This window comes from Panthera leo, chromosome B1 (genome assembly GCF_018350215.1).
Source record: "Panthera leo isolate Ple1 chromosome B1, P.leo_Ple1_pat1.1, whole genome shotgun sequence".
Lineage (NCBI taxonomy): Eukaryota > Metazoa > Chordata > Mammalia > Carnivora > Felidae > Panthera > Panthera leo.
Genome location: NC_056682.1, coordinates 74688283 through 74712331, shown reverse-complemented (window position 1 = coordinate 74712331; position 24049 = coordinate 74688283). Strand labels below are relative to the sequence as shown.

General features: G+C 42.1%; 1 protein-coding gene across 3 annotated transcripts in view; it reads right to left on the bottom strand.

Annotated features, from left to right (window-relative positions):
• Positions 1-950: 950 nt before the first annotated feature.
• The window catches only part of TMEM154 (transmembrane protein 154), a 43612-nt gene continuing 20513 nt past the window's right edge, over positions 951-24049 (bottom strand). Inside the window, exons 2-7 of one of the 3 annotated variants that reach the window (XM_042935293.1) lie at positions 22196-22468; positions 22066-22104; positions 16314-16341; positions 14924-15009; positions 12325-12382; positions 951-3371 (exon numbers count right to left, since the gene is read on the bottom strand). In XM_042935293.1, coding sequence (XP_042791227.1) covers positions 3356-3371; positions 12325-12382; positions 14924-15009; positions 16314-16341; positions 22066-22104; positions 22196-22468 — 500 coding nt within the window. In that variant the 3' untranslated portion in view covers positions 951-3355. The remainder of the gene's footprint in view (positions 3372-12324; positions 12383-14923; positions 15010-16313; positions 16342-22065; positions 22105-22195; positions 22469-24049) is intronic. The other 2 variants (XM_042935296.1, XM_042935295.1) reach the window with 2 other exon arrangements.

Sequence of the window (24049 nt, the reverse complement as noted above, 5' to 3'; positions counted from 1 at the left end):
TTTTAAGACTGAAGAAATGTAACCTATGGGTAGAGCTACTCTGGCCTGCCTGCTGTGTATACTGAGTGGAACCCCAGGATTCATCCTGAGTATCTTCTGACGGTGAAAAAGTAGCATGTGTAAATTTAATCCAGCATAAAACTCAATGTTTTCCCCACAATGAGAATTTCAGCAGTGTCTTCCCAGTATGAAACTGTGTCTTGGCACTCTACTACCTTCAGAATTTGTATTAATTCTGACAGAAACTGAAACTAAAGCCTATATTTTATGTTTACTTATCATAGGGGCCTTCTTCCAGAGATGGTGCAAATTGACAGTTTAAACAGTCGAAATTTAAAAATAGACAAAAGCATTTTTTAAAAGATTTTACATTGCTAGAGGCATTTGTCACTCCCTGGATATGACTTTTGATCCATGCTGTATGCCTGTTTTTAGATAACAGTGAGCTTCCCAGAAAGAGGAGTCATATCACTGAATTAAGAGTAACAGACTGAGGGGCGCCTGGGTGGCTCAGTTGGTTGAGTGTCCGACTCTTCGGCTCAAGTCATGATCTCACGGGTTTGTGGGTCCGAGCCCTGCATCGGGCTCTGTGCTGACTGTGCGGAGCCTGCTTGAGATTGTCTCTCTCTTCTCTCTACCATTCACTCACTCACACTGTCTCTTTCTCTCTCAAAATAAAACTTTAAAAAAAAAAGAGAGAGTGTAACAGATTGATAGAGGCACCTGAGTGGCTCAGTCAGTTAAGTGTCTATTAAGTGCCTGACTCTTGATCTCAGCTTAGGTCATGATCTCATGGTTCCTGAGATGGAACCCCGCATCAGGTTTCCCACCCAGAATCGGCCTGGGGATCCTCTCTCTCTGTCTCTCTGCTCCTCCCCCATTCGCAAGCACACGCTCTCTCTCTCTTTCTCTCTCTCTCAAAATAAATAAATAAGCTTAAAAAAGAAGAGTAACACATCGATAATCTTGTATGTTTATTAAAACAAGTTCCCTGAGGAGTTTAACTAGGCAATATTGTTAACCTGGTTTGCTTAAAGTGTACAAAAATATGCAGTGAAAGTTATATATCTTTAAAATATTCTAAAGTCAGATTTTGTTCTGATTGGCTACCCAATTAGGGCAAATTAATGTGATTTTTACCAACAATAGTCTGAAACATAAAAATTAAGTTTGGGTTTAAAAGCAGTTATTGAAATTATCATAAATATATGATATCTATTGATTGAACAGTAATAAAAAGATACAGGATGCTAGGATTGACCCTTCGCTGCTTTGGTTCATAGACCTTGCTAGAATAAACTACCTTCTAAAAAAAATTCCTTTTAGACTGTGCAATTATAGAGGTTAGGGCATTTTGCAGACATAAATTCAATGACATGTTACTGAAGCTTGCTTCTTCTGAAATTTAAAGTTATTTTAAATACTGAATGAGAATATTTTAACTGTATTAAAATGTTCATAAAGTATTGCTTAATCAAAATGAGATTTCAAGACCCCTTATCATTCTCTGAACTTCTAGGTGCATTGGTTGAGAGACTTGGATAAAGTTTATAGGCGTAAGTATTCAGCAAAAATCTTAGATACCTAGAGAGAGAAGGAAGCAATCTAAGACTCTTCAAAGAGTCAAAACGTGGAGAAGAAACAAAGTAACAAAACAGGCAGAAATAATAATTCAGAAAATGGCAATTTTGGCATAAATATCCGAGAGTCACTGTCGACCACAAATTGAATATGAATATGCAAAACAGACGTGAAAACAAAAATGCCTTATTAGGATGTGCTAACGAGGATATGACAGATGAATCTGCTGACATTATATACCACAAAGACTGTCTTTTGCCACAGTTCCATGAAGTCCCAGGATAACACAATAGCAGTGGTTAAACACAACCAGATAGTTCTCTTTCATTGTACGGAAAGATTTCCCTGGTTTGGAGCTCTGCCTTTAAAATGATGGGCATAGTTCAGAAGGTGAGTACCAGTCAAAGGGATTCCGAGAAGGGGGACAGGGGTAGTTTTGTTATGTAGTAAGGCAGCCTTTCGAACCCAAGACCCCAAATTCAGCAGCAAATGTGTGGTGACCCTCATCTCCCCTCAGTTTACATGTGGAAAGTAAAATAAATAAAGTGTTCACTCTTTATTTCTTTCCTGGAATACAGTATCAGGTATTGCAGAAGACCCGAGGACTCCCAGTTTGCCAGATTGCTTTAAAGGTCAGAATTGGACAATCAAGGATTCAGTGAGGATTGATTTTCCGTGAATGGGAATGATAAGCAGGCCCTTCTGCATCTGGCGCCGTTGCTTCTTGTACAAGAATGTCAACAAACCCCGTGTAGAATGTCACCTCTGCTGGACTGATAGCGGCCTCCTGGAAAGCTGTGTCCAGAGAGACACGAGGCTTGTGCCAGCCTGACAGGAAGGTACAGTGGGTGACGCCTGCCACGGGCACAGGTATCTGCCTGTTCCTGTTCTGTTTGTTGCAAACGACCTTAAAGATCTCAAAAATGTAAAGCGTTGGCAGATGACCCCCTGTGCCCATGTTCTCTTCACACAAAGGCAAAGAGGTGTGGTGAGAGCAAGAATGAGCTTTGGAGAAATGTGACCGCGCTGGTGATCTTAGCCGAGAGGGAGATCATCTCGCTCCTTCACTGCAGATTCCTCTTCCTCCGAGAAGTGCCCAAGGGGCCTGTCTGGCCAACTCAGAGTCCGCAGGTCACCAGACAACATCTCCTCAGGACGGTGGACTCTCACTCTGTCTTCTTGGCAGGTAGACGCGCTTCCCAACCCCCGGGGATGATGTATAGAGTGAAGCACGCGCTTTGTTCGCTGTCTTTTCCATGACGTAACTGGCCTTGAGGAAAGTTCCCGCTGAAGGCAGAGGACCTATCAGAGGACTTGACTAATCAGAGGAAATTATCCAAAGCTAATTAGGTAACAAGGTGACCCAGAAGGAGGCCGTATGTAAAACAGCTTCCTGATTTAAACTCCAAGGAATGAAACAGAAAGGGAACAAGGACCTGGAGAGTGTGGCCGCAGTGAGTACAGGCAGCTAGAGGTTGGTGGAGAGGAGGGAACAGGCGCTGAGGAGAGGTGAACGCGTCCCGTGGCTACCCCACCCTCAGAAGCCACGGTGGATGGCAGCCAAGCCTCTGCCCGGCGCTTCTCAATCGTGCATTCTTCCAAGTACAGGTGATGCCATCGTTAGGGAGAGTGGGCGTTGGGAGGCACAGCAAAAGGTTCTTGTGTCTGTGTTGATTTGAAATTAATTAAATTTGCATCCTCTTCATCCTCCATTGGCAGGCTCGGCAGGCTCCCTCCAGGGCTACTCCTTGGAAAACATTAGCACCATTCAGTTTCAGGATTCACTGTCACTGTAAAAAAAAAAAAAAGAGAGAGAGAGAGAGAACAATAGTGTATTTCCAAGAAGCTACCAAGAGCTGGTCACTCCACTGTGGAGGTGACTCAAGAGAACATAAACAGTCAGGAAGCCAACAGTGTCCAGCTTACAGTTTCTGAAACAAAGGTTGGTTTGGATTTTATACTTGATCCCTGAGGAGGAAATCCATGAAAGCCAAGAAATAATCCCTAGCTCTTGCTCCAATATCCCTCCCTCGTGCTGATGTGGAGAGAACCAGATGGAGTTGGGGGTCCCCCCCCCCACCTTTAATTAAAACGAATCCCATTCTCTATGAATAGATGTCAAATTGCCTTTTTTTTTTCCTTTTTTAAAAAAATTTCCATGCATTGTTTTTTTTCAAGAGTTGGTGGTCCTGGCGTGTTTTCAAAAGCCCATTTTCTTCGTATCCACAAAGGATACGGAGGTGCTTTTTCCGTGTCATTCAGAATTCAACCATTAGGCATCTTGGAGTGTGAATAGACATAAATTACGGACACGGTATTCGGACATGACTGTGCTGGCTGGCTAATTTGTGCTTTTGTTTCTAACTTGGCTATCTTGGCCACATAGCTGGCTCTGCAGCTTTTCCCCAGTGAGACCATACCTCCACCCACGTCTCCCGGAGAGCAGGCCACTCTCCCTCTCCTCCTGCTTCTCTTTTCAGTTTTGTGTCCCATCACTCAAATTCCAGAACATCCCTACTTGAAGTGACCTTTGTGTCCAAGGAAGTGCCCGAATGATACTAATCAACAGAACATCGTATCTCCTTAGCTCACAGACATGGGTAGTCTGCAACAGACTGTATTCTTCTTACTCCTACTTCAGGGCTCTCCTGCTCAGGGAAACAGCATGTGTTTCCAAAAAGACTTTGAAGCAGTTTGGTAGACGGATAGGTAGCCAGATAAATAGATCTATCCACGAAAGGGGAGGGGAAACGTAGTGTGTATGGTTATGTGTTTGCATTTGTGTTGTGAAGACCGGGGGAAGATGCTGTGATAAGGGCGGACAGCCAGTACGAAAGGAGGAGGAGGGCAATTGTGAACAAAAGGACAACTTCTGTAGCAAAATTTATTTACAATGGGAAGCTGATGGAAAATTAAGAAAGTTTTTAGCTGAAGAGCAGATTTAACAACCCCTTCACTTAAGTTACCCTGTACCACCACTCTTAAACTGGGCAAGGAGGTTCCATTTCTTGGAAACTGGGTGGTAGCAGAATATTATTTCTAAGATCCAGAAGTTCATCTCTATAGAACATAAGTCTCTGAATTGCGGGTTTTCCTTCTGTGGCCTTATCTGGAGACTTCAGCTCCCCTAAGCACAGTATAACACAAAGCCTCACTAGTAGTGGGCACGAGCCCCCTTTTGTCCACAACGCTGATCTGCGTCCAGCTGTTACAACAGATGTGATTTTTTTTTTAATTTTTATAAAACCAATCCGTGGCCTCTGTTGGAAAACTAAATACAAATAAGCAAAGCAAAAATACCAACAATCTTACTACAGTCAACATTTTGGTGTTCATTCTTCCAAACTTTCTTCCCTTGATAATGACATGCATTCTTTTTGTACAAAAGTAGGATCCTATTACATATATTGTGCTATCGACTGCTTTGCTCACTCTCATTCACCTGGAGACCTCAGTCCTTGCTAATAAATACACAATATCTTTTTAGTGGCTATAGAGGATCTCATTGCCTCATGAGATGAAAAAGCATTTTTAAACTACACACCCTTATCGTTAAACATGTAGACCCTTTCCAATAGTCTTTATTTAGCCTAAAAAATGCTACATCTTTGCACATTTCCATTTGTTACCTTCGGGTAAATGGCTAGAAGGGGAATTACCAGGTTAAAATGTGTGCTCTTTTAAAGCTTGAAGAGCCCATTTTCAAATTACCCCCTTCCCTAGATATTTTGTACAATTTACCTTCTCCCCACACTTTCTTTAGGGAAATATCTTTTTCCCCACATCCTTCCCCATACTGGATATTATTATTTTCATTTTTTATTGATCCAATAGGTGAAAATAGTATATTTACTTTTTTATAATTTCTGAGAAAAACAAACATTTTTTAAAGCTCTCTTGGTAATTTCCATTCCTTCTTTTGCAAAATTGCTTATTGATAATTTTTACTCATATTTAAAATGGGACTATTATCTTTTTATTGGTTTGTGTTTTAAGAATCATAATTTTTATTTATTATACGTGTATTGGAAATACTTTACCCCAGTTTTTATTTTCCTTCTCATTCTATTTATTGTGTTTTTAGAAGTACAGAAATTTAGAGTTTTTAATGTAGTTAAAACTATGCTTTTCTGATATGGTTTCTGACTTGTGTGTCATGCTTTCAAACTAGTTCCCAACTCAGAGTTATAATAAAATTCCTCTATATTTTCCCTGGACTTTTTTCTTTTTTTAACATTTAAACTTATTTGGAGTCTATTTTAATCTAAAGTGTAAGGCAGAGTTCTAAATTTTAATTTAAAAAAAAGTTTTTAATGTTTATTTTTGAGAGAAAGAGAGAGAGAGAGAGCATGAGTGGGAGAGGGGCAGAGAGAGAGGGAGACACAGAATCCCAAGCAGGCTCCAGGCTCTAAGCAGTCAGCACAGAGCCCAACGCGGGGCTCGAACCCACAAACTGGTAGATCATGACCTGAGCCAAAGTCAGATGCTTAACCAATTGAGCCACCCAGGCACCCGTAAATTTAAATTTTTACATTGTTGAGTCTTTCATTCAGGAACACAGTACATCTCTATTTTTAAAAATCTTTTATGTCCCTCAAAACATTTTTGAACAATTTCTTTTTATATTACGCCATTCATTTTTTGGTTACGTTTATGCCTTGGTATTTCACACCTCGTGTTGCTCTTTTATGGTAGTACTAATGCTCATGTGCGCTAACAGTGGCTCTTTTAGCACAGTAGCTAAGAGCACAGGGTCAGATGGCCAGAGCTTGAACCGGGGCTCAGCCACTCCCTTGCTATGTGACCTTGGATAAGTTGACCTTTCTTAGCCAGAGTTTCCTATTCTCATCCGCAAAACATGCATAATAATACCATGTACCTTCTAAGGTTGTTGTAAAGGATAGGTGAGCAAATACAAGGCCTTAGGCTGCGGGCCTGACATGCAAACCCATGAACATATGTTATCCTTATTTTGCAGATTCTAAGCAGCAAATGTCCGTCAGTGAACTACAAGCTGGAACATTGCTTCAAATATCCAAAAGCTTTCAGAAATCATCTTCCAAAACAAACTTTCCATTTCTGAGAACGCCCTTAAATGCGGTTTGTTTAGAACACTCTACAAGCATTCTGAAGGCTTCACGTGTGACGATGTCCACCTCCTGCTTCAACTTCAAGCACCGAAGAGCACAGAAGCTCACACGTGGCACTCGGCGCTCAGCTCTGTGGACAGTGAGCAGCGTGACAGGGTCTGCCACACAAGACGGTCCCAACGTGGATACAAGTTGCCTCAGCTATGGGACCTCAGGTCATTCCTAGTGTTGCAAATCCCACGTGCGAGTTTTTACTGGCCGTGGTGCGGTGGCCATCAGGCCTGTGGGCAAGTCAGCAGCCTGGGATCTGGCCCGCTACCTGAGCCCAGAGCCATTCTCTGGCTCACGTTGTTCCCTCTATTTAGTTAGATGCGTTCCCTGCTGTCTTTGGGGCTATTTATCATCTCTGTGAAATGATCAAATGAGCCCAGACGTTGTTAACTCTGGCAAATCCTAGAGTTCTGTTAAAAATACCTTGGCAAACTGCCACACGACTGCAACAAATAAAGTAAGTAATCCTGCTTCCAACCTCTGTTGCCTGCCTCAGTGTTAATTCCTACAGTTTTAGTGTCTTGTCTATGACAGTGGCATTAGTGAGGAATTTTTCTCAGAGTGTTATACAGATATTTTCAGAATGTGGGACAGCTTTCCTAAAGGCCTTTATAGTAACAGGCCTACAAACCATAAAAACAAATTGAATTGATGAAAAAGCATCGATTTGTTATTTTTAAGAAAGCATTTAATTGGAATGCTAGCAGTTAAATGAGGACAGATACAGCTCTTAACACCTTGTTTCCTAACTGCCCCCTTGGTTGCAGGTAGGATCAGATAAGCCATCTTTGTTCTCCTGACCGGTTTATCTTCTAACAATCCCTCTTTATGACCAGAGCTAATGTTTCTTAGCTCTGAAGATGGTAATAAACCTACATTAAACCTTTCTCACATGATGATGCTCCCTAACTTGGTTTTGGGGAAGTATAGAGCTCAGGATAGCACAAACTCACATAACAATAAGATCGTGCTCCCTTCCTTTTCATCAGTATAACGTCCCTTCTCCTTCTCGAAAGAGGCCTGGCCCTGGGGGGAATTATAGAGGTCACACATCTGGCTAACATCACAGGCAGGCCTAAAATTCATCCAAGACACATAGATCATGCCCACAGCAGACATAATCTGGGCCACTATTCAAGCAGGCTGTGTTTTATTAAATTTAGTACATCTCTCACCCACCACATGAGCATGCACGCACACACACACACACACCTGCATTTTAACAATGTTATTTGAGATTATCATCCTGCAGGATTATAAATGGTTACTTTGTACTCCTCATATGTTACTTTGTATCCCTCATAATACAGAGCTCAGATTTGAGGGAAACCAGTTGGCACTTAATATACTTCCTAAATACTTGTTGAGTTTTAAAAGACTTTTGAGAGACTAAAAAAGGAAAAGAGGAAAGAAACTCACAAAGAAAATAACTGGAGGTAGCCAGAGATTTACTTGAGCAAAGAGGTCAAAAGAGTTCACTAAAACCACTGTTTTCTTGCAGTTAATGATCTTTTCAATGAATATATGGGATGATGGATGCATCATCTACCAAATACTTTCACGTATCAGCCTCATGGTGGCTGCCTTTCTTGCTGCTGTGTGTTCCTTCTTTTTTTTTTAATCTCTAATTTATCTTTTAGTTTGTGGAATATCTCTTATTTTAACTAATTAATAAAAGAGAATTAAAATGTAGTTTTAAAAGAAATATTGCATTTCATAAACTTGCTGTGTAAATTGGACAAGTCACTTAACATCTCTGAGTTCCAGGCTTACTCATACAGATTATTTCATTTTTAACTGGTCGAACTGGCATGATATAGACAATGCCAGGCCCTGTCTGGCATTAGGTGTTCATATTAAGTGTTCAGTAAATATATTTTGTAAAATTATATCAACCATCATACTTTTCTAAGAAAAAAAAAAAGAGAGAAAGGTGAAGAGAAGAGAGGAAACAGGAAAAAATTCACAAAATTCTTTATTAAACTAAACTGGATTTTCCTGAGAAATATTGAAGTGATCCATTTTTATGTCATTGAGCTCAGACATGAATCATAAGATAAACAATAGAATTATTACAAAACCAGAACAGGGATGCTGTTATTCACCCTCTAACTAGTTAATTTCCTAGGTGATAGTACCCAGGCATCTGGCATATATAAAATGCTATACAAATGTCTTATTGTTTTTGTTATTCATGGGCTTTCAAAATTATAAATCTACTTGAATGAAACCAAATTGATTTTTTCCCTAGTCGTTCCCCACTCAATATAAACTCATCACTGTGGCTAACTGGCATAAAGGAAAGAAGATGGACACTTGGCTGTTATTTGCAGTTCCTTTTCTGTGGTTATTCACCTAAGCTTACAGAGACAGAACACCATGGTTGCAGGAAATTGTCTAAGTATAAAGGCCTCAGGAAGAAGGGACAGGCTGGTTACACCTTAAGCACTATGATGAAAGGGATTCTCCCCTTCTTGTTACCACTGTCTAGCTCCATTCAGGAAGGTTCTGTGAGGGTGAGGGTAGACAATAAGGGAATGCGTTCTTTACAGAGAATTTAAACAATAATAAAACCAACTCAATAGATCTGCTTTTTGTTGTCACCATGTGCTGGCAAAGATGAACCGTGTCAGTGATGAACTTCTCTTCTACTCTAGGGCAGACCTCTCCCACAGCCTTGCCACCTCCCTTGGACACGACTTCCACTAACACTCTTCCCACTACCTCTTACACTGCCTAGCACAGAACCAATACGAATTAGGAGGAAAATGCTAAGGAAATAACAATAAGCAAATAAGAACATAAAACTCTCCCTCCTCCACAATTCCTTTGTTGTCTTTTCTTATGGATTTTTTAAAGATACAGAAACAATAGTATAAACTTCCCATAGTGCTCAGTATGTCTCTGGCATTTATTAAAATCTGTGCTAGATTTTAGGTTCCACAGCATAAAAGAAAATGTCCATTCAACAAGGACAGGGCAAAGTAATGAACAATGGCTTGTCAATGGGATACATGGGGAAAGTTCTGAAAGGCTGGAGATTATGGACCCTAACAAGAAAAGTCTTTGTATCCAATGTGGTGCATTAAGTGTAGGATGGTGACCAGATCGACTCCTTTTTCCAGAAGTACATGGACTTTATGCCTAAGAGGTTTTGCATCAGGGTGTCTTTCTAGCATCAACAGGGATTGAGCCCTTTAAATAGAGTCCAGAAGTCTTAGTTTAGCAAGAGGATGGAGAAGTGTGTTTTCTACTAAGTTCAATCTTCAGTGACTGTTATATACTTTCTGAAGCATTGCAGTCACTTGTACACTGCTTAAATGGTAGAGGAAGGATGAGTCACAGAGCTAAAAGCCAATGGGGAACTTTGGGGGTAATGATGTATCAAAGTAGGTTAACTGATTGTGACAAATGTACCATTGTGGTGTGGGATGCCAACAGCCGGGGAGGCTGTGCATGTGTGGGGGTATTAGAACTCTCTGTACTTTCTGCTCAGTTTTGCTGTAAACCTAAAACTGCTCTAAAATATACAGTCTTAAAAAAAAAAAATGCCCCAACCAGTACTGTGGGTGGGCCTGGGCCTTTGGACACAAGCTCACGAGCCCAAAAGGCAGTCAATTTATGTATATCAATGTTAAGTTAATAATAAGAATACCAATACTTATTGAGAGCTTATTTTGTGACAGACTTTGTTCTGAGTGCTTTGTACCTTTCTGACTTTTCAGTGACTAAAAATTAGATTTGCTTTACAATATTTTACTACTCTGTGCAGCAGTCAGAAAGTATCTGTGGCACCAAAGCCTTGGGACTTGCCATTGCTGGTTCTTAATGCTGGTGCTGGCTTCACTGAGACGGAATGACGTAAGGCCAGACGGCTGTCCTGTGAATTAAAGCCGAACAGTTCTGGACCAACAGAGGAAATGTAGACATTCCCCTTAAAAAGAATAGTTCAGCATAAAGCAGCTCTCCAAATGGGTTAAGGCTTTTTGTCTTACAGGCAGAAATGACCTAGAGCTTATTTCAAAGACCAACCTTTCAATATTTCAAAAATGTGATTTCTAAGATGCTTTCCCAACCATATAGTTCTCAACATCAAGTTTCTTCTATGTTGCCAATAATTCCAAAAACCAAGAGGCAGATGTATAAAAACCACCGGTGTTCCATGCCACTTGTGGGTGCCCATCAGAAATACAGTCATAAGATATTTATAGGGTTTTGGTGGTGATCTGAGCCATGTGCTGAACATACACATGACTCATTTTTAGGTAAGATTAAAATGCAGAGAAAATATTCTTTTGTAATTGCCTTTGTGATGCTCCCGCTAGCATTTTTTTCCCTTTCATCTACTTGTTAATATCTGGTACCTCATTTACATGGGATAGAATTTTTTCTGAACCAGTGATGAATTTTTAACATGCAAAAACCTGGACTGGTAACGCTGACTGAAATCTTCAATAAGAAACGGACTTCCGAATCAGAGCCGAGGTTTACCTCACTGAGACTGTAGAGGTGTGATGTGTGAGATGTAGGGTGACGACCTTTCAGATAAGGTTTAAGGGAAGGAGCAGAAAAAGGGGCTAGAAGACAAACATCTGACTGCCCCGATCACCATCTACTATCAGTCTTTTCCTGCAAGGCTCCAGCCTCAGGGACTGCCCGTGACAAATGTCTGCACTCTGGAAGCATTTAAGATGACAGGCACAAGACCTCTGGTTAACACGGAGGGAGAGAAGACGGGTGGTATTTACCCTGCTCTGAAAGATTATTCTATCTACTCCAACAGAACCGTAAAGTCTCAGTCACAGGCTCAGTCAAGTTCTCTACTCGCTGATCACCTCTGAGTCACCCCTACCAACAATTTGGTGCCCCCCAAATCACAGCGCTGCTGTGTGGAACAAGTCCCCACGATTGCTGAATCATCAATCCTTTCTCCTGCGACGCTTCCCACGTCCTGACCAAACAGTCCTCTGATCAAAAACACCCCAGGCGTGGTCATTTCTAGCCTCTCAATAGGTAGCAAAATTTAAACAAGATTCTGGTGTGCTGACCACTAAAATTTTCTATCAAGCAGAGCCACCTAGTGGTAGAATGGAATATGTTTTTAAAATTCTCATTTAATTTCTCTCCTATGACAATCCAATCCAGGTGGGGTTTTGTTTTGTTCTGTTTTGTTTTTTATATGTTCATTTTGCTCACTCATATTTACAGTTATCCAGTAAGGCTGTCACTTCCATCTGTTTTCCTTACCAAACATCTATTTATCCAAGGTAAACAAACCTATAGCCTGTTACAGTTGGAAAGTTTTGTGGCTAAAACAGAAGTCGACTCAACAGTATGTCTTCAGAAGGGCAAAGAAAATGCCAGTATTAATTTACTTCAAAAGATAGAGTCACTAGGATATTTACTTTGTACCTTTCTATTTGTATCTTTCTTTTTACTTTGTACCTTTGTACCTTTCTTTTCTCCACACTACACACCTATATACCCATGTAAATTGTCACATAAAATTTACAAGCACAGAGATGGTAAATGAAAATGCCCTATCCTGGTCTCCAATCCCCTCCCCCACACACATATAATCAATGGTAGAAATTAGAAGTACCTTGAGTTGTGGTTTGATTCCTTTTCTTCCTTTAAAGTAGGTAAACATTCACAATCAGCTAGGACAGAATAAAAGCAAACTCGTTGTTAATCACCAAAATTCTATTTTCTACCCACAAAACTCGTGCATTTGAGCGCCACATTTCCCAGCTCTGTGTGGTTGCTTGTACAGAAATGACCTCACTAGGGAGTTCCAGAGGTTAAAAGATTAATGATGGCAAGGCTCTTGAAATGGAAAAAAGCATTAGTAGCATAGATACAAGGCTTCAACATGCCTCTGGCCCTGTTGGAAAGGGCACAATTCATCACTGCTTGGTTACTCAGTCCCCAAAGAACCTCACTGTTGCTCCAAAAGCTAGAATCTGCATGTTTCAGGTTAGACACTGGAATAAAATAGCTTTACCGGAGGTCCTGATGAGCCTGTAGAATGATTTCAGTCAGGATGCACGATCAAAAGGCAGCAAGTGAATTGAGGAACGACTAACCTTCTTAAAGTCGTCAGAGTTCTCTCCTATCATGTCGCAGTTATTTGTAAGGAAAAACAAAATCCATCGACTCCATCACCTATGTGTCAAAATAACTCTCTGCTGTAGTTACGAAGTAGATATGCCTTTTTCTGGGTTTCTGGTTTTGTGAGTGTAATGGGATCCTGATGTATTACTGTTATCTCAGGCACAAAAGGAAAGATGTCATATTATTAAGAGACGTTGCCTTTGGGTGGTATAATTTTTTTCTTCTTTCTACTTTTATTTTTGCATTTGCCAAATTATTATGTATGTGTATTTTATAAACTAAAAACAACAAAATGAAACTGCCTTAACGATTATTATAGTGACCTGCCCCTGTCCCCAAATGCTTTACAGAGCCTTTCTTGCCTCAATCTTGAGCTATGAAAAACTGTTCCGTTCAAAATTGTACAAGTTCATCGAATGGTTCTAATCTTTGGGAAAGCTTATGTTGATAAGCCTCTGGTATAATAATTCTAATAACAGGTGTCTGGATTTGGGGCTTCACTATTGTTGAATCTGACAGACCCCAGGGTATTTTTTAAAGTTGAATGTTAACAATACAAATGATATGATAATATAAATAGTGGATTTTATGAAGATAATCTGAGCATTAAAAATCAGTTATTGATTTTTATAGGAATTTTAAAAGGGAAAAAACAACTACCATCTTTTTTACTTTTTATTTATTCATTTATTGACACGCAATTTTCTTTAATGTTTATTTATTGAGAGAGACAGTGTGCGAGCAGGGGGAGGGGCAAGGGGAAGGAGGCACAGAATCTGAAACAGGTTCCAGGCTCTGAGCTGTCAGCACAGAGCCCAGCTCGGGGCTTGAACTCACAAACTGTGAGATCATGATCCGAGTGAAGTCAGACGCTCAACCAACTGAGCTACCCAGGTGCTCTGCTACCACCTTTTTTTTTTTTTTTTTTTTTTTCAACGTTTTTTATTTATTTTTGGGACAGAGAGAGACAGAGCATGAACGGGGGAGGGGCAGAGAGAGAGGGAGACACAGAATCGGAAACAGGCTCCAGGCTCCGAGCCATCAGCCCAGAGCCTGACGCGGGGCTCGAACCCACAGACCGCGAGATCGTGACCTGGCTGAAGTCGGACGCTTAACCGACTGCGCCACCCAGGCGCCCCACCTTTTTTAAACCCACATATTGATTTAATGAAAAGTAAGGAACACATACAGCAATTACTACCAGATATCAATTAGGAAGTAAGTTACAGGAGGATGTTTATATTACTATCTTTATTAGTGTTGTTCAATAGAACTTTCTTTGGTGATGGAAATGTTCTAGATTTGTGTGTATAATACAGTAGTTATGCATCCCAAGTGGCTACTGAGCATTCACAATGTGGCTAGTGTGACTGAAAATTTTTAACTTTATTTAATTTTTTAAATTTTAATTTAAATAGCCACATATGGCTGGCGTCTCTTGCATATAGCAGTGAACAGCACTGATCTATGTAAATTATATGTGGCAAAATTTTACATCCATATACAGATTAAAATCATAGATCTCTAAATTCTACAGTAGATAAGGTAATGCCAGACGCTAGCTTTTTCCAGATAATTTGGACCCAGAGAGCTCCTTGTTTGAAGAAAAATCATCTTCTTCTTGAAAAAGTCTGTTTGAAAAGATTGTACAAAAATAAAAACAAATGGCACCATGTGATGCAGTAATTAACCTGAGTCTTTTCTTTTTTTAATGTTTATTTACTTATTTTGCAAGAGAGAGAGAACACAAGCAGGGGAGGGCAGAGAAAGAGAGAGGAAGAGAGAGAATCCCAAGCAGGCTCACTGCTACGAGCACAGAGCCTGCTGTAGGGCTTGATCCCATAAACTGTGAGATCATGAGCTGAGCTGAAATCAAGAGTTGGACGCTTAACCCACTGATCCACCAGGCACCCCTTAAACTGAGTCTTTAAGGATAGTCAGACCTAAGTTGATTACCCGCATGCTCCAGATCTAATGCGGATTGGGCTCACGCCGTCACATTCCAACAATTACGGGACATTTATAAAACCGTTGCAACCTTCACATGCCAGAGAGGACAGGAAAAGCAACTTTAGGTTACCACATACCATTTCTATTCATGTTGTTCATCCACTTGTCAAGCTCTTCCATTTCAATTTCCATAACAGAGGGTGTGTCTTCCTCAAAAATGGGGCTGGAGAGAGAACAGAAACAAAAAGGAGTGTGGTGTGCCGAGTCTCATTTTGGGAAAGCCCAGAATGTTGACTGCGGGAAAGGTGAACTTGATCTGGTGTGTGACACTCCACGGCAGATTGGGGCTTTGCCCTACTCACCAAATTCTAAGAGGCGGAAAGGCTCGAACTACAATAAGCCTTCATCTATCACTGATCCAATGATGGAAGGCGCACGGCCCAGCTCTTGGGCTGCAAGGCGCACGGCCCAGCTCTTGGGCTGCAAGGGAGCCCAGGAGACTCTGACTGCTTCCCTAAATTAGGTACCAAGTTGAGCTGCCAGGCTTCTACCATGAGGCTCCTCTGGGGAGTTGCCCTATTTAGCATGTTAGCCTTGCTTAATTTCACTTCCCTTTCCTTGAGGTTTCTGAACTGTGCCCCAGGTCAAGAGGCCACTGTGGACAGGCTGCTTTTATCACCCCTCCTTTCAATTCCCAGGCTTTTCTGACATAGAGAAATGGAGTCGTTGCTTTCAGAAACCCACTGCCCTCACTTACCAGGATTCAGAGCACACGGTTATGGAAAAGAAGCCCCTGGTTAACGTAAATGGGGTTGGGGAGGAGACCACCAGCTCAGAACCACAGCTGGGACGCGAAAGGAAGGCACGTAGAGGAGCCTGGGTGTAAGAGGAGGGCGTATGGAGGAAGCCAGCAAAGTGTCTAAACAAGCAAGGTTGCTAGGGGGAAGGCTGGAGGAGGTGGTGACATCGCCCCAGAACACTCTTCTGGTGGCATCTTGTTCTCTTTCTGCCCACTCCTCCCTCCATCCTTCCTTCCTCTCCCCTTCCATTCCCCTTCTCCCTCCCGTCCTCACTGTGATTCTGCAGCATGAACTTTATGCCTCTACCAGGACTCCCCTTTCCTACCAGGGAATGTTATCTTTCCTGGTGATAAAATTTTTAATCAGAATAAATGAACCAACGTCCTTGAAATACACCCAAGGTCAGAATATTTAAACTACAATGCATTTGGAACTGGTAGCATTCAAAAGAGGTTTTTTTTGTTTTTTTTTTTTTTTTCCTGGAGAGGACCCAGAAGATTTTTTCTGGATCTTCACCCAGATCCCCCACTGAACTGAGGTTGGGAGACAGGTGCATCCCCTTCCCCCTTGGGCTGCTAAGGGCCCTTTCCTGGGGCCCAGGATGAAAAGGGTAACCCTCAAGGGTGTGAGAATAAAAACTCCTAAAAAGGCAGATGGCTCTCTAATCTACTCCTCTCCCGGATATCTTCGTCTACACTGAGCTGGGTGGGAGGCAGCAGGAACTTACACTTTGATGTTCTCACTTCCCAGTTCACCTAAAGAGAATAGATATAAAGGTCATGTTAGCTTTCATTGTCTAGAACAACTTTTTAGTTCAACAACAGCTGAAATCTCCTTTCCAAAGACAGGAGACAACTTTAAGTAAATTGCATTTTAGGGAGCAATAACTCTTAAGTCAAACACGCACCATATTGAAATGAGGTCCTAATTTACCACATGAAATCTTTTTTTTTTTTAAAGATATGATGGTTCTCTAAGAGTGTTGACCTCAAATCAGATGTTTCTCCCTTTTCATTTTTTTTTAAATCCATCTGAAGAAGAAAACAGTGGCAATGGGAAGCAAGGGAGAGTCAGACAAGAGGGACTGTTCATTGGCCCCTTCCTTACTCCAACACGTCCCAGTTCAACACATTGCTGTTGTATCTTTGTGTGACACACGAAGCCCAGCACTGTGACTGTCCCTTTGTCCCAGAGCAGGTTGTGGAGTACTCATCAGGGCTACACTTGGAACTCTACTCTCACCCCTGCTGCTTGCATGGCTGGACCCCTCACACCCTTCTGGTCTTAGCTTATACTCTCTCCTCAGGGAGCACCCTCCCTCCCTCCTATCTCTGAAGTAGGGCCCACCTTTCCAGTTGTCCCCCAGCTCAGCACCTTGCTTGCTTCCTCATAGAATTTGCCATGTTTGTCATCGGTCAATCCATCTGCTTAATTTTGTTGGTCGCTCCCACAGCTTCAGAAGGACAGAGATCGTGCCTATCTTGTTGTCCTGCTATCCCCCCACCTCCCATCCAGCTAGCCCGGTACCTGGCAAATACCCAGTAAGTATGTATTGAATAAATGAGTAGGCCTTAATCTGGAGGGTCTAACATGGGTTAAATTCATACCCAATGTTTTGGACTTAACTATATCATAAAAACAAAGCTTTGAGCAAACTTGCTTTTTGTTGCTGTGGTTGAGGTGAGAACCAGGTAACAGTTTGTCAAATGCCCATCAGGCTCCAGATGAACGTGTGGCAAGAATCAGAGCCCAATGGCCCAGCTCACGCTCTGTTTTGTTTGGCAGGGGAACCGATGCATCCAGAGAAATGAGGCGATGATGTCAAGTGAGTGGAGAGCATAGACCCACAGCACCTTTTATGATGTGAAAACCATTGAGAAGCAAACCACTTTGTAGAGGTCCACCAAATAGTCGAGTGGTCCTGATCCTTGGCAACTGGAGGTCTCTTTTTGCCTGGCCTGCAGAAATGTAGGTCCCCATTGGGCAAACACAACCAGCAAGAACCTGGAACCTGAGCTCCTGGCAGCTGGGAGCCACTATAATTTCCTGTGGGTTGGCAAGCTTTCATGGCATCGCTGATCCAGGAAAGCTGGGCACAGATGGAAGTTTTGAGCCACCACTGCTTACCTTCTAGGGTCTATGGGTTATATCTTTCTGCCCCCTGCTAGGAACCTGATGCTTTCTGCAGGTGTCTGACTCCTCAGGCACTTAGACTGGGGAAAGGGGAGTATGTTCATTTATACTTTATATCTGTATATCTTTCATCTAAAATTGACGTGCTATTTCCTTAAAGGATTTTACTATAAATAAAGCCCATACACAACTGAGCCTTCCCTACAGGTGACCCATAAAGATCCCCCTGTTTTGTCACTCCCTCTCTTTCCTTCCCCCTCTTTCCCTGCTTAGTAAACCACCCCCAACTAATTTCTCAGACACTAGTGGCCCCACAGCCCCACCGTAGAGGGCATGGATTTATCTTTATAATTTGAGCGCCTGCAGGCTTTGTGGTGAGCAAAAGCTAACCCTGCCTGCAGACGATGGAAAAGTTTAAAAACCCATTACAAAAGTACTCCAGATGCACCAAATGGGAAGCTCCTGTAATCAGTATTCAAACAGAGCAAAGAGCCTTCTGCGGCCTCATCTCCCCTGCTCCGAGACCATTACCCCTGCCCCAGCCACCATGGCAACAGAAAAACATCTGGGAGAGCACACCAGAGCAGAGCATTAAACCAGGAGGGAGACCAATTACGTGTCCTCAGCAATCAGGTCCTGCCCACTCCACTCCACCGGGCCTGTATCTCTTTATTAATAGCCATCTACTCCCTTTGCCACCGGAGGGCAAATGTACCTCTTACACAGCCCCCCACCTGCACTTGATTCCATTTTCCCTCCTACAGTCCTTCCATTTCACACCCTCCTACCCACTTCGTCCTCGGCCTGAGGTTCCCAGCTACACCCACTCAGCCTGACAATGCCCCACCTGCCAGCTACCCTCCTCTGTGTACCTCAGATGGTGGCATCGCTGGGGCGAGGGGATGAGGGCAGGAGCCCCACAGGAAAGTGGCTCATTTATCTTTTTTCCATGCCGAACACTGAGCAAGAGACAGACTCTTTCTGGAGATGTACTGAGCAGACCCAGGCGTCATGTAGCCACAGTCTATTTAAAGTGATGGCTTCCTGGCAGCTGTTTTCCCTGCAGCTCTCTCAGACACAGCACATCAGAACACTTAATAAATGTTAAATAATAACAACTGCAAATTTAATGCCTGCAGGTCTAGGAAGAATGGTTAATAGAGCATCAGGTTACTACACAGCATTTCCCTTTTCCTGGACTCGAAACGGACAGGCCCAAAGAGAAAAAGTAATTTCCAATAGGAAGAAATGTTCTTTCTTTTTTTTTTTTAATATTGTTTAATTTTTATCTATTCTGAGAGAGAGGGAGAGAAAGCAAGCAAGAGAGTGGGGGAAGGGCAGGGAGAGAAGGGAGAGAGAATCCCAAGCAGGCTCCGAACTGACAGCACAGAGCCGGACATGGGGCTCGAATCCACAAACTGCGAGTTCATGACCTGAGCAGAAATCAAGAGTCAGAGGCTTAACTGAGTGAGCCCCGAGAAGTGTTCTTTCTAAATGTGTTGGGAAGGCGCCCCCCGGTGGTCAAACTGGTGCAGAAGCGCATACCAGGCTCTATTCAGGTGGGGGAAATACCAATGTGTCTAACTTTCTGAGAGCACATCATCCATGCCCTTCCACAAAACATTGTTTTGGATACTTTCCAAGCAAACTACTGGTCTGACCCAGTATGACAGTTCTATTTTTCCTGGAAAAAAATATTTAAATAACATTTTGTTAATTTAAATATTCTCCTTTTATTGACTTGCATTATAATGTGGTGTTATGTGAATAGGGGGACTTCAGGGGACGGAAGTTGTTAACCTTTCAGCATTTAGTTTGTTTGAGGAGACATCCATCTGTTAAGCAGTTAACCGTCTGTATCTATACCAAAGGAGTGGCTAGTAAAAGAAAATATTTAAATAAATTTCTATCAAAACTTGTGATTAGCAATTGTTTGGACGTTTCAAGATATCTGTGTTGTGTTCTCTCTCTCTCTTTCTCTCTCTCTCTCTCTTTTAAGTTTATTTATTTATTTTGAGAAAGACAGAGACAGCACCAATCAGGGAGGGGCAGAGGGAGAAGAAGAGAGAGAACCCCAAGCAGCCTCCCCACTGTCAGCGCAGAGCCTGATGTGGGGCTCAAATTCACAAAAACATGAGATCATAACCTGAGCTGAAACCAAGAGTCAGGTGTGTGACCTACTGAGCCACCCAGATGCCCTTCTGTTGTGTTCTCTTAAAGTGAGGCATATTTAAACCAAAAAGAAGGTGCCAATTGGTATTAAGAATAAGTTGCAAATTTGTTTTTATCTCTGAGAATAGCTGTTCTTTAAAAAAAGTTCTAACATTGTTTTATTAACTCATTCATTCAACAAACGTTTATTGAGCAGCTAATATATGTGTTGGGCTAGGCACTAGGTTAGGTAAAAGGGGTAATCATACTAATAGGTTAACACAATATGCCGGCTACTCTTCCTACTAAGTGATTTACATACATGAACCCATTTCATTCTCATACCGTCTCTGTCAGCTAGGTGTTGGATTTGCCCATGTCACAAATGAGGAAGCTGAATCAGAGAAGTCAGAAGCCTAAGAAAAAAGCCAACAGGGCAGTGTGGTTCCAGAGTCCATTCTCTAACCTTGATGTCATACTACTAAACAAGATAAATAAGACAAGTTCTTGATTCTCTTGGACCTTAAAGAGAACATAACCTCGTAAGAGAGACCAAAAAATAAAAATTAAAAAAAAAAAGACAAATCAGCAACTCATGCCAGTGTAAACACTGTGCACAGTAAGTGTGAACACAGTCTGTAAGAGCACAGAAGAGGTGTGATTAATTTTGCCTGGGGAGTGATTACTCAAGGCTTCATAAAAGAACTGGGCATTGAAGAATAGGGTGGCGATTTGCCAAGCAGACAAGAAGGAAATCTCACACAGACGAACAGTGTCAACCAGGCACGTTAATGTCATAAAAGTGTAAGCCACACTCTGGGAACAGCCAAAAATTCATGTACCCAATGTGGGGTACATGAGCCATGTCTGAGATCGAGGCCCGTTCTTGATCATGGATGGCTTTTGAACTTTGAGGTTCTCACAATGAAGTTTAATCAAAAAGCCCTTTCTGTATTTAGAGCCTAGGAGCACGAACATTTGACTGGACACCCGGCATCCTCCCCCCAAACCCTATGACACCATTAGGTAAGACTGGCTGAAGGACTATGGTTTAGGCAGGAAATTCTTACTTTCCATGAGGTCAAAACAATGTGGTCCAGACATCTCTGTTTGCTTTATCTTTTTCTTTAGCTTACAAAGGAGCTCCCATGTGACCACTGTTACTAGGTCACCCTGAAATTTCAAGCAGTGGAGAAAACAGGTGTATTTCCTACTCCTTTGGAATCTCTTACATTGGCTCTTGCCAAGAAAGGTAATGCACATCAGGGCTTCTTCCCTAGCTCACATTTACCATACCTGCTGGCATAATGGAAAATGACCATTTATAGCTCCTGCCGTGATCTCAAAGCCTCTTCTGGTGTGAGGACAGTGAGCAAGACCCACAGGCCAAGAGCTTGATCTCGAAGCCAGAGGTGCCCCATTAGTGAGTGTGAGGGATAGAGAGCGAGTTTTGTGTGCACATATCAATATGGAGCTTATCAGGGATGGTCTCATCCCTTGAGTGATTTTTGGAAGAACTAAAGGCTTCAACTTAAAAATCCAATTGGAGTCCTTTTTACCCGCACAAGCCAGAAGTAGTCAAGTCTGCTTTGGACTTAGAACTACACCGTGACACCTAGTATGTGTTGCTCCGAGAATTGGCACTGAATACCCCTCGCGTGTATCTCTGACCTAAGGAATTCTCCATCAGATTGCTTTCAGATTGATGACGGTCATCTTGAGCCAATTAGGAATTTCATACAAAAGTTGTCATAGCTTTAATGAGAATAAGAATGATGCTTTACTCAGGCCTTTACACAATCAAATTGGGATGTGGCATGGAGGAGAAAACAGTATCTTGGACGGAAATCTGTATGAGAGAATCCTCTTCTCGAGCCCAAGGTCTCAGCCTCCGCATCCTCAACCCCAATCTGACCCACTGCTTTGCCAGCTCGATTATTTCCTCCGACTCAGGGAATGTCGCACGGACCTATTGGCCAGTTCTAGACTGCGCCCTTGTCTGGATTAAGCACAGAGATGGCAGTTGTGTGATTTAAATTTCAATTGAGGCTGAAGCCGCTCTCTGTTTGAAAAATAAGGGAGTGTTCACCACTTACTATTTTATGTAGTCCTTGTTGCTTCACTTTAAAACCTCTCCGTTCCCTTTCCTCCCTCAGCCCCAACTCCCAACAAGCATTAATTAGGATCATACTCACATGTCTGTAAGGCATTCTGAGATCCTTGGCTAGAAGGCTCTGTGTAAAAGCAGAAAGTGTTTTTGCCTTATTGATTGTTCATTAACACATGAAGCAATTGTCTGGAAATGGGAACACACAGAATATTTACCTTGTTTAGTTCTTTTCCTTTTATAGCGTGTTACAAGGATTACCAGTATTACAAATAGGAGGGCCAATAAAATCAGCGGGATCAACACCATTAATATAAATTCGTGCTGATCTGCATCCTCCTCAAAGTAGGTAAAATTTGTATTTGTTATTAATGTTGCTGTGGTCACTGCAGCCAACGTCGTCTCCATCACGGCTCCATCGGTAGAGTCTCCATCGCGGCTTTCCAATTCCAGGGGCCTATCTGCTGACTGTTCTGGTTCCTCAACATACCCTGAGGGAACACACACAAAATTGAGATTGCCATGGAGACAAAGCTAGTATGTTATGTTTTCAATGATTTTTACATTTACCCTACATGCATCCAGTGGTAAACTTGATCTACTGCATTTGGTCATCCGGTTCGTTGTGACAGAGTATTGATTTAACATAAATGGAGTTCAAGCTGGGAGTATATTGGACATGGAATCGGACGGAGCCCAGAGATAAACCTCCCACTGATACAGGCAGTTGGGTCTTAACCAGATACTTTGGACACACTTACGCAAAGGGCATTGAGAAGCTTCGTCATATCAAGGGTGATATTCCAGAACATCTTCTAGAGGACACCACGCTATTTCCATAACATTTCTGGATAAATCCAAATTCATGTTTCCTGGAAGTTAACTACTTGCCACACAGCACTCAGGTATAAAGCAATGCATGCTGTCTTGGTTTTTCATAAAAGGTTGCCTATCAGTGCAGAAGAATTCGTGGAAACTGGGGAGACTGACTAGACATCAGCCTCAGCCTCACATGCTGCAGAGAATGGAGACTCTGAGATTATCGGACACAAGTCTTCCTGAATTCTAAATAAAAACACAACATGTATTTCATTTGTAAAGGGAAATTCTCGAGGGGGAAGCTCCCTTAGAGACTAGGGAACCAATATTTAAATGTATTTAATAGAAAGCATCTTTCCCTAGAATAGAAAGAGCTTCCCCTATTAAGAAGCTATAAACAAGTGTATTCTCTTTGAATTTCAGATTGTGTTTAAAACCATCCTGGGGCTCATCACAGGACAGGGAAGGACTATTAGCCTGATGATCATCTGAAAAATCTTTCCTCACCCGGCTATGTAGTGACCACAGTAAGGCAACCAAAGGTTTCCATGTTACTATGGCATAATGTTGCCTATCATTCAAATGGGGCCCACTGAAGGTAAGAGCATGAATTTAGGCTATAGAAAACTTATCAAGTAAGATGACTTATATGAACATTCTAAGTGAAAGGTGCCATGCAAACAGAAAAGTCAGCTGCTTTAAGCCATCCTCTGTTACTGTAGGTCAGGCCACCACCGCACTGAGTAACAGAGCCAATTCCACACCTTATCCATTCGCATGACTGAATGACCATGAATTCCTCTGATTTATTTTATTTAAAAATATGTGTGAGGGGCGCCTGGGTGGCGCAGTCGGTTGGGCGTCCGACTTCAGCCAGGTCACGATCTCACGGTCTGTGAGTTCGAGCCCCGCGTCGGGCTCTGGGCTGATGGCTCGGAGCCTGGAGCCTGTTTCCGATTCTGTGTCTCCCTCTCTCTCTGCCCCTCCCCCGTTCATGCTCTGTCTCTCTCTGTCCCAAAAATAAATAAACGTTGAAAAAAAAATTTAAAAATAAAAATAAATAAATAAACAAAAATAAAAATATGTGTGATCACAGTCTAATTTTTTGTTGGACTATGTACACGAACATTTCCGTATCCCCCAAGACCAGGGAATCCACTTGATAATCACATTGGTAAATGCCCCCCCCAAAAACATCAGAGTCAGTTACAAACTACAGAGTATAACTAGCTGATGTTCCTCACGTGTTTATG